Raw genomic sequence first — 11,831 nt, 5'->3', positions numbered from 1 at the left:
ACCAGGCCCCACTTCAGGTTGACTCAAGTAACCTAATTAAATTGAGTTCAAAACAAACTCTCACTCTGGATAGCTGCTATTTAACATCCTTTCCAATGCTGAAACCTAAAGTACTTTGGTTCCTTTCAAAAAAAGTTTCAACACTGACCAGCAAACCCTTCAAATGAAAATACATTAAATTTGAAAATCATAAGAACTTAATAGAGTAAGAATAATTCTCAGTCTTTCTATCATGTGAATGTATAAATAGAGCATTGAAACTAAAAGGAAAACTTTACCTCTATACCAATAGCTTGCCTCTGGCTTGGAACCCTTATGGTCTGCAGTATCTTAAAAAAGTAAAAATGAAATGTTAGGAGCATTCCTCATTCATCAATGAAAAGTAGTAACTTTGCAATAATACTCATATTCCCCACCCACCATATCCACAGATTGACAATGTCAATCAGAACTGACAACTGAGAAGTCTCTGTGGACTTCCATTAGCAATTGTGTCAGGGTATAGTGATAGAACTTCCAATTATCTGGGCTTCAGAAAACTGGTCATTTCTAAGTGTTTTCAGCAAATTTCCTCTCAGATATTCTAGGAATGAATCTTAGAAGGATTTATGGGATAAAATCTTACCAGTGTTCTAGACACTGGTCTGTTTTCACAACCAATAGTACCACTACTATTGGTACCAGAAAACCAAGAAGTACATTTGTTCAGAACAGGTTTCTTATGTGGGCAGAAGTTTTGAGTTAAGATGTTCTGTCCTGTTCTTGTTAGGGTCATACATTGTCTATGGCATAATTAATTTTATTTAATGTCACATTATTTAACTCTCTTAAAAGTTGAGAATATACTATTAGGTGGGATTCTTTAAAAAATAATCTTACTCAGAGGATCAAACTGTCTAAACCCAATCACTTTTCCTCTCAGGTATAAAGAAACACTAAGCACTTAGGATTAGTGCTGATACAAAATGAATGAAAGAAATGGAATATCGATACTAAATTAAAAGTGACTGGGCCTCTTAGCACACACCCACACCCTTCATTTTTGTTTTTATAAAGTATTGTTAACATCTTCAGGACACATATGTTAGAACATAATTGGAATATTTTACTACTTCAAAACAGTTGCTTCTATGAATAATGTGTTAGAAGCAGAGGCTCCCTTATGTTATATTATTTCTAAGGCAGACACATAGTCCACTCAACCATTTTCCTAGAAATATCTCTATATAGTACATTCTCATTTTCCTTTTTTACTTTACCACATACAGAATAACTATACCTTGACAGAAAAATTCCAATAGGGCTTACATCTAAAGATAGAAAAGAAAAAGAGGCATTCCCCACATTTAATGAGCACAGATGGCTTCCAAAGGCTTATAGCATCCTGGTCTCAAAGACAGAGCTGAGGAATTCTGTCCATTCATTAATATCTTACAAACACTGAAAAACTTTAGTCCTAAGAGAAGAACCAGTCTCAGTAACCTAGTGAAGTTGTCACTGATCCAAGAGGTAAGCAAGCCTATTAGTTTCTAATGTTCAGGACCAAAATAATAACTTTCTCTTTTTTTTTTTATCCTCACCCGAGGACATTTTTCCATTTTTTGTACAGATAGAGTGGGAGGGAGAGAGAGGAAGAGACAGAGAGAGAGAAACATCGATGTGAAAGGGACACATCGAGTGGCTGCCACCGCACGACCAACCAGGGCCGGGGACAAACTGCAACCGAAGTACGTGCCCTTAGCGGGAACCGAACCCGGGTCTCTCGGGACCGCAGGCCGATGCTCTAACCGCTGAGCCAAACCGGCCAGGGCAATAATAACTTTCTAATTGGAAAATTCATGGTATATTATAAGTTTCCATTTGGATGCTGTTGCTTCTATATTATCAAGCCTCTCTTTCCAAACTGGAACAATGCAAATAAATAAAAGAGCTTGTAATACTACCTGAGTGTATTCCAATGACTGCCAGAGGAAAGCAGCAATTTCAGGAGATTTGCCAAAAGCTGCCAGTGTCCTGAGCAGTTCGGCTTTTAAAACAGGGGGAATGCTGCATTGTAGGAGTCCCAGAATCACCACGACAGGCGTCCACTGAGGATGCTCACAGAGGGCCAGACGAGCATTTTCACTCTGAGCATTGAACACAAAAAAGAACAAGAGACTTTCCATTTTAAAAAGCTAAGAAAAAGGATCTGCAATCATCTAAATGTCTAGCACTTATGATGAGTATTCATGGGCTTAATATGTCCTAAAATAAAGATAAGCCTGTGGTTTGTGCTTGAAGTCTACCACTAGATCAAATCAGATCACTTAGCTCAGTCAGTAAAGAATGGAGGAGAAACAGCCTTTGCAGAACTACTTTTATAGCCCTAGCATGTAAATAATACATGCAGAAATAAATGGTCTGCAAGGGTCACATAAATCCTTTCTGGAACAATACAATGTATTCTACTATAATGTAACATATAAATGGATACATACTTATCCTTTACTGATAAAAGAAAAAAAAAGGAGATATATATGGTATAAAATATCACTCCATTTTAATTCAATGAGAAATAATTACTAACTTGATGTTTTGCTTTTTAATAATGTTAAGCATTATTGAAAGAAAACAAAAAGTTAGAAGGAACTATTCTTATCCTGCACTCAGAATGCCAGATTGAGCAATTTACTGTTCTGATGAACAACAGAAACAACTAGAAGAGACTCTGAGCAGAGAAATTATGTAATGAAAATAATGTTTTTTAAAAACACTAATTTGGCAGTGGCGGTTAAGATGGTTTGGTGTAAGGAGAGAAAAGAAGAGTAATTCAATAAATAACTTTTCAATTTAAAACGTGCTTTATGCACACATGTGCACACACACACATACACGCATCTATGCAAGAAAACTTTCTAGAAGGATGAGCATCCAACAACTGATTCTTATTTGCCCTCATACATATTTTCTTTCAGGTGTTGGCTGTTGCTTTCTTACTAGCTTATGGTAATGAGCAGAACTACCATAACTATACCTTCTAAAGGTGAAGAACAAACAGCGTAAGAACAGAATCCCACGGGAGGCTTCCCATGAACATGGTGGAGTAGGTAAATGCAGTGCTCACCTCCTCCAATGACTATCAAAATAACAACTAAATAATAGCACAGTAATACTGGAGAGCCACCTGAAGATTAGCTGACCAGAACTCTTATAACTAAAGACATAAAGAAGCCACAACAAGACTAGTTATAAAATGAAATAAAAATGAAGCCAAACAAAACAAAACTTAATCCCATATATTCGCTACATTAATTACTAATAAACTTAGTGATACACAAATTTGATAAAATTGGGGGGCTCCTTAAAATGCCACTGGACCAGAAAACAATAAAATTAGACTCTCACACGCTGTGGCTGGGTTACCTACCCAAGTAATGATGGTGGACGTGAGCTGTAAAAAGGCGATCAGTCCATCCTGCTCCTTCTGGGTGATGCCACGGGAAGGAAGGTGGCGGTACTGAACACTGTCCGCACTAGGAAGATCCTTCCGGAGGTGTTCATGGTAAAGCATTAAAGAGTGGAAAAAATGTTCCCAGGAAACAGGACTGCCCCCTGCTCCCTGAATATTTTCAACTGTAAAGAAAGACAGCACAGAATTTTCTTTAAAAAATGTCTAAGCATTTGCTTGGAAACAAGGAAGAAAACAAATTTAAACAATAAACATTGCCTTTGTCCTAGATAAGTAGTGTGTTGAAAATAGGTTAGAATCCATCTGTGAGCTAGAACTCTGGATTCATTTTGCCTCAGGACTAAGAATGGGTGGTGCCCATGTAAATGCAAAGATAAGTTACTCTGGAAGTCAGTTATCTACTGCGTTGCCAGGAGAGCACCTCTGTGTTGTCACGTAACTATACAGGGCTACTTCTGCCACCAACTAATTCCCAAATGTTGAGCTTTAACTCCCATAGAGAGAGGTAACTACAGTCTGGATTTAGAAATGACACTACCAATTACACAAGCACTGGCACAGCACACAAGACGAGCAAGCCTTGACGGAGTAATGAAAACTCTGTCTTTGGAGCCAGGCGGGTCACACTTCCAGTCGTGACTCCCCAATTACTTGTGACTTAGGGTAAATTACTTCTCTAAACCTCCGTTTCCTAAGACGTAAAAATGAAAGTAATATCTACCTAATAAAGCAGATGTTTTTTACATATTCCTTTCTCTTCCCTTTTGCAGTGTTTTTGGTTTAACCAGACTCAAGTCTGAAAATTAAATGAGGAAATTGGGAGAGGGTCAAAAGAAAAACCAGTAAGTACAGAAACTTAGAAAACAAACACTTATGAAAATAGAAAAATCAAAATTAAGTGGCAGGGGCATATATTTTATTTCAAATACCGGATGTGTTCTTTAAAAATTTTATATATTAATTTTGATTTCTTAAATTGAACTGTATTTTATAAAGGAAACGGTAAAATTCTCCGATCTGTGAGAGCATAATCCAGGCATCGCTATGCATAAAGCTACCATGTATTTCTTTCCCCATTATTATAAAAATAAGTTATATGCCTCGTAGAACCTATTACAAATATATGTATTACAGATAACCAATATCCTTAATAGACGGTGCTACTGAACTCAAGAATGTCACAACAAACTTAAACATCTAGATTTTTCTTACCATGACTACTACCATTGACCTTGAGCAGGCTGAAACAGTAGTGGGCACACTGGGGCCCATTGGCCAATCCCTGCAGCATTTTCAGATAAGGAATATATATCGTTGGAGGCAACAGGTCACCCATTTGCCTAACAAACTTTGACAAGACAACCTGAAATAGATAGAAACAATTAGTTTACATAAAGCATATCTTACATTTAAGGCAACATGGACTAACTAATAAAGACTACTTGTTAACTAAAATTAAGTTCTCTGATTTAACCCACCAAAGCCAAAATAATCTGGTATTCTACTTAGGAAAAACTGTTTTCTCAAGCTTGTCATCAGCAATTTAATGCAATTATAGAATAATATTTTGGTGAATATAAGGTATATTTTTTTCCAAAACATCTCAATGTCTCAGAACATAAGATTACTCATATTCTAAATGTGCAAAATGATTGAAGTAATTTACCCATCTAAAATTAACCAGCGATTTCAAAGATATAATTAGACATCAGAGTTCCTAAATTCCAATAAAATTTAGTATACAGACCTTGTAACGTGAAAGAATTTTTGATGGTAACCTAAACATATTTTGTTTTGTGTTCCGGCCAATACCATGTTCCTACACGCCTGTTCTGTAAGTCCACTTACTAGTCTTCCTTTTTTCTTGCTTATTCTTAAATCTATTATCAACAGCTAAAAATATTATTCAGACTCATTAGTTGGAACTCGGAACTGAAAATATACAGTACTGGAAATTATCTGGAATTTCCAGATATCTGGAAATTACTGTTAAAGATATTAGTTGTAACAATGATTTAGTAATTATGTAGAAAAATACTCTTATTTTTAAGAGATGTTAACTTAACCAATGAGAGGTGAAATGTCATGCTGCCTATAATTTACTTTAAAATGCCCCAGCAAAATAAAAATAGTAAAAATAACAGGAGTAGATGAAGCAAACACAGCAAGATGTTAAGTTATTAAATTAAGATGTTGGGTGTTTATTATAACTAATCTCTCTTTCATGTTTGAAAATTTTCATCACAGAAAGTTTTTAAAAATCTTTAAGAATTTTTAATAAATCCTTCTCTAAAACATTTATAAATGAGGAGAAAAAATTAAACAATAAATGTAATAAATACAGTAAAAAGAAAGGACATCTGATGTTAAACTCTAGCATAAATGAAAATTCTAGAAGAGGAAATCCCAAAGACAGAGATGGCAATCCATTTTATTTGCTACTGCATATCATACTTAAGTTAACTTAGGATGAAAAATGAGTTTTTTCCTACATACCTACTGACTCATAGGCATTCTGTCATCAGTGATAACTTCTAAGCTTTTTCTTTTAGTACACATACCTCTCCTATCTTCCTCAACTTGTTAAGAATGATGTGTATTGCTTATTGTCATGCCTATAGAGGACTGACTAGTACTAACAACATTCAAATAAGTTACACATAAAGAGACTAAACACCTTTCTGTCTCTAACGATTTGACACATACCTAGTATGTTATAAAAGCCTGACTACATAAACTCCAAAATAATCAGAACTTAAATTTAAGAATTTCAAATTTCCTTAAATAAAAGGAAACAGTGTAAATTTCTAAAGATTACATTAATGGTCATTTGTGTTTACAGCAACAACATCAGGAAAAAACATTTTTCATGTTTTCAATCTCCCAATTACCATCCCAGGGTAGAAAAGTGGAGAAACTAAGAGCTCACCTGGCGTTGAGGGGGTCGCTGATGGGCCACCCCAAGGTAAGAACCCAGGATGGTGGTAGTCTGCAGAGGCTCTGAGGGGCACCAGTACTCCAGAGCAAGCTCCAAATTAAAAGGGTTCTTTTTATATAGCTCACCAATCTGCAAAGAGTAAACAAAGGCTGGGAAAATGCCGGTAACTCAAAAATCCCTTTTAAAGGAAAAATTGCATTTTTAATGAATTCACTTAAGATATCAGATCTAAAATTTTCCAAAATTAAAGAAAAAAGAACAGAAGAAGATGACAATCCACCCAATAAAATGGCTTACCAAGAGCATTAAGTGTTCCAGATCCCTTCTAAGCGAAATGGGGGGGTCATTACCCATCTGCATACTCATGTGAATCATTCGAGCATCTTCATCTGCCCGATTCCTCAACTGCTTCACCTAATAAATGGATTACATATGGTTTAAGATGTAAATTTATTATATGGCTGAATAACACTGAAATCAAGAAATCAGGGAACTATCTAAAAGTGATTACATAAAAGAAAAATGGTTTAAATACCATTTCCACTATGACATGAAGAAATATGCTAGAAATTTTATTGTAATATTACTATCCATAATTTATGATATCTTAAAATTTCAATGCGTTTTCCACTATAGAGAAGTTGAGTTTAACTACAGTGTTTCTCAATGAAGACATTACTGACATTTTGGGCAGGACATTTCTTCACTGGGTTGGATTATCCTGAATACTGAAGGACACTTTAGCACCTGGACTACCTACTAACTACCAACAACACTGCTAGTTATTGTAACAAGCAGAACTGGCCCCACTCATTTCCCAAACACACTCTGAAGGACATTATAACCCTGGCTGAGAACTGTTCTCTTATAACATTTGTGTGTACTAAATACCAACTGAAATAAGAAACTACTTCTCCCTTGAAAAAATTATAGCTAGATAAATCCAAAATTACAGTTTGTGATTACAACACTCCTCTCTCAATATTCAATAGAACAAGCACACAGAAAATCAGTATGGATATGAAAGACTTGAACAACACTATCAACCCATTGATCAAAGAAGTCTCAAAGAAAAATAGAAAATATATTAAATTGAACAAAAAAAAAAATACAGCATATCAAAATTTATGACACAGCTACCATTTCCAGATACCATTATCATTCCATAACCATTCCTATCTATAATTATCAATTAGGAAAAACTTTAAGCCTTTCTAAGGCTTCATTTCTGCACATGTAAAATGAAAGAATCAGCAGGCTTCTTTCTATTCCAAAATTTTGTGATGTTAGTCTATCAAGTCCTTCAAGGTCGATAAGGGGAAAAGCTATCTGTTATGTATTTCTTGACTATTCTAGTCCTGAGTGAGCTATCCTTAGCCTAAATAAATCCATAGTAATTTACTGTCTATACCTCATTTACTTACTGTTACTACCTATGTGTTTCTGTGTAGATATTGTATCTCTCTGACTAGGTTATAAATTCTTTGCTGGAGGCAAATGAATTTGTCTTCTTCACAACTAGCATCCTAACACCTGGCACATGAGAAACTCACTAAACACGACTCATTAAATAATGAATAAGCACTTCATTTCTTGATTGTTCAGTGCCTTGTGAGTACTTTTTCCATTTGCCTTATGTTTTTCAAAAAGCGTGGTATCAGAACTACACATGGCATTACAATGTGGATTCTTTAAGAGTGCTTTTTAAAAAATGTATTTTTTATTTATTTTTTTCTAATTTTTTTTTTTTTTAGAGAGAGAGGAAGGGAGAAAGAGAAATAGAAACATCAATGAGAGAACATCGAATGGCCGCCTCCTACATGCCCCCCACCAGGGATGAGGCCCACAACCTGACCGGGAATCAAACCAGTGACCTCTTGGTGCATGGGTCGAAGCTCAACCATTGAGCCACACCAGCCGGGCATGAGTGGTTTTTTTTAATAGAAACACACAAAAAGTGATTTTATAGAACTCCTTTTATTTCCTGCCCCCATTTTTATGGCTTTCTTGGAACAACATGGCACACACAGCTTATGAAATGAAGGAAGCTGTCTGAAATGGGTCTAAGAATCCTTTTTAAGATCAAGCCCTTTATTCAAAAGTAGCCTATGCATTTATTTCTTTAATCCATTATGTTACCTGTATCCATGCAGATGCCCATTTATAGACTATAACTAAGAGTCTAAATAATGATCTATGAAACAAGATTTTCTGCTATGCCTTCCAAATCATGTATGAAGATATGACTAATGCAACTCAGCATCAATCCCTAGGGTAGCATGGCATTAACAAGTTTCTACCCATACAAGCATTTTCATTTAACTATTACTTTCGCATTATAAACCATTCTGTGTGAAATTTTTTTAGCTTATTCTCAGTTAACAGGTATTATTTCACTTTGATGAATTATAAACTAATTCACAAACTGTAATTCAACTACTGTCAAATTTTAATCTATATAAAAATATTTTATTAGTTTTTAAAACATAAGGTTAGTTCACTGGTCAGTTTTAAATTATTTTATAAAATTTGTCTACTACTTTTTACTCATGCTAAATTATCCCACCTACCTTCATTGGCATAAGTGCAAGAAAATCTGTGATGAGATTGTGGATTCTACGAATATAAAATTCGTCCTGATAGAAGTTTTCTGACACCACTACGGATTCGGTGAGGAACAGGAAAACATTGTCAGCAATCGCAAGCTCTGCCATTGCTTCATCTGCTTCTGTGAATTCAGCCACAGCTAGAAATGTATTTAGAAAAACAGCACATGGAAGAAAAGTTATTAAACTAGATTACGTTATCTCATGATAGTCTGTTGATGTCTCAAATTGCTCAAACTCCCAGTGTGTGCTATGCACAAAACAAGACAGTAGAACTGATTCGCAAATCCCGAAGTACTAACAAAGTACATTAGAAAACCACATGGTCTTCACAGTAACATCATGAAGTACTACTTCAGAGATATGATGTAACACTGATTTAGTCCGGGAGCCATTATCAAAACATTAACATCTGAAAATGATTGATGTTCAGGCTTCAATCTCAATGTAATGAGCTGGATCATTCAGAAAAAGTCTTCACAGACAACAAGTGAGACCAAAACCTGAACGTGACCACCTAAGAAACTCTCTTAATTTGGTAATCAAGTAGCAAAAATTGAAAAACAAATCTTAACCTAAAGTGAAACTGGTCTGTGATTTTTTTAGCTTTTTATTTGGAAAAAAAAGACCAAACCTCCACATACCCATCACCTAGCGTCAATATTACCCATTATGGTCAACTTCGTTTCACCTAGATCTCCAAGCATTCCCCATCTCCACCAAAATTAGATTCAGGCAAATTACAGACAATTTAACATTTCATTCATAAGTGTTTCAGCATACAACTCAAAGAGATACTCCAAAAAGAAAACAGACCACGTACACACACAATACCATTATCAGATCTTAAAAAATAATTCCTCAATATCAAATATCCAGACAGTAGTCAAATTTACAATTGTCTCATAAACAGTATGAAAGATTTTTATTTTGTTTTTTGCTTTTTATCTTATGTGCAGTTTTTTTGGTTGAATCAGGATCCAAATAAGAACTATACATTGCAATTAACTAATATATCTGTAAGGTCCTCCTACATCTTTTAAATGTTCCCCTTATCCTTTATTTGCTGAAGAAACTGGGACTTTTATCCTATAGCATTTCCCATAATGGGGTGTGGCATGCATCCCATCCCAATGGTGTCATTAACATTTTTTGTCCTCTGAATATACTAAAAATTAGTAGTTTTAGCTAGAGAGACCTGACCTGACTTACATTCAATTCTTTTTTTTATAATAGTATATCCTTGCATCAAGAAATACATTGCTGATTACTTTTTATTCCATTTATTTATTTTTTTCCTTTATTGATTTTACAAAGAAGGGAGGGAGGGAGAGAGAAAGAGAGAGAGAAACATAAATGTGAGAGAGACACATCGAATGGCTGCTTCCCACACGACCCCGACCAGGGCTGGGAATCAAACCTGCAACCCAGGTATGTGCCCTTGACTAGGAATCAAACCCATGACCCTTAGGTCAGCAGGCTGCTGGTCTTAACTGCTGAGCCAAACCAGTCAGGGCTTCTTTTAAATTTTATTTTAGTGATAATCTGGCTTTGGAAAAGAACTGCTACATAGCTTATTATGCTTTACTGTCTTAGGGACCAAATACATAGTGTGCTATTGAAAGTATTTCCGTTTCCTTGAAAACAAGGATAATCTAAACTAGAGGGCTTTTTAAATTTGGTTTATCTTTTGTTTTGCATTTTGAAATAAAGCCTATATATCTACCAATTCCATACAAACTCCTAGAGAACAAAATAAGTTTCCTAATTCTTATTATAATTAATAATGATTACAAAATTATTAAGTACATATTAATAATAATAATAATTCCAAACCTTCACTTGAATTCATAAATGTTAGAATTAAAACTGCATGATGATAAATTCAAGAACTATTTATGGAAGACTACTTAGGTAGTAAGTGGCATTAATAGCTTAATGTAAACTGAGTTTTAATGTTAAAGTAAGTATATTCAAAATTAGTAAAGTTTAGTAAAATTCCAAACATACACTTTACAAAATAATTAACATGTCTGATAAAAATTTTCAGAAGTCTATAAAAAGAATAGGAATTAATTTTTCAAAATTGAGATTTTTGTTTAAACTTGTCTTCAAGAAATTACCATTTCTGTAATATAAGGTAAACAATTTGTCTTTTCTAGCAATTTTTAAAATCCAAATTTATAAAAATATTTTTAAAGTTTAAAAAAGTTAATTATATCCCTAATTGTCAAAGCTTATAAAAGGGTATGAGCAACTAAAGTTAAAGAGATTAAGTAGCCAAAGATCTGGGATTTGAAACAGGGTCTGGATTCCTAGCCTATTCTTACTCACTATTCTGTAGCCAACTACATCCAGGAAATAGCACAGTAAATTATAGCACATGAATTTGATTAACTGTCACATTGCCACCTAAAAGTTTAAAGGGTAATTTTATGCCAGAAAAGTACTTAAATAAGCCTTGTAAATGAATAAGCGATACTCTCTGGAAACAGAATTTGTACGTGAACATAAATGTCTAATTAGCCACCCGTCAGCTTTAAAATAAAAACCAGTTGGCCAAAGAAAGACTCCTAACACAAAAAATGCTTTATGCAGCCCCCTTGGGAACAAAATGTTCTGGAATCATTACATCACTGATAGTACCTTGGATGTATGCAATACCTTTCAACACAGTCTCAATTAAAATGCTAAATGGAAAAAAAAAAATTATTCGAGCCTCAAACAATTGGTAATATACTGGAATCTGTTGACGCTCTAGAACTAGAAAACACTGATGTGAATTGTAAAATCTAGGGTGTGGAGAAAAGGGGACTCTAGTACACTGCTGGTGGGAATG

At 34.7% G+C, this 11,831-nt stretch overlaps 1 protein-coding gene across 2 annotated transcripts in view; it reads right to left on the bottom strand.

Moving 5' to 3' along the window:
* Positions 1-11,831, bottom strand: part of NUP205 (nucleoporin 205) — a 74,725-nt gene that overhangs the window by 47,247 nt on the left and 15,647 nt on the right. For both annotated transcript variants that reach the window (XM_036246575.1, XM_036246576.1), the window contains 7 exons: positions 8,957-9,132; positions 6,684-6,800; positions 6,378-6,515; positions 4,661-4,811; positions 3,407-3,612; positions 1,944-2,126; positions 279-329 (listed from right to left, as the gene is read on the bottom strand). In XM_036246575.1, coding sequence (XP_036102468.1) covers positions 279-329; positions 1,944-2,126; positions 3,407-3,612; positions 4,661-4,811; positions 6,378-6,515; positions 6,684-6,800; positions 8,957-9,132 — 1,022 coding nt within the window. The remainder of the gene's footprint in view (positions 1-278; positions 330-1,943; positions 2,127-3,406; positions 3,613-4,660; positions 4,812-6,377; positions 6,516-6,683; positions 6,801-8,956; positions 9,133-11,831) is intronic.

Source organism: Molossus molossus, unplaced genomic scaffold (genome assembly GCF_014108415.1).
Source record: "Molossus molossus isolate mMolMol1 unplaced genomic scaffold, mMolMol1.p scaffold_m16_p_7, whole genome shotgun sequence".
NCBI classification, from domain to species: Eukaryota; Metazoa; Chordata; class Mammalia; order Chiroptera; family Molossidae; genus Molossus; species Molossus molossus.
Note: the sequence above shows the minus strand (reverse complement) of the source record. Positions and strands in the feature narration are given on the sequence as shown.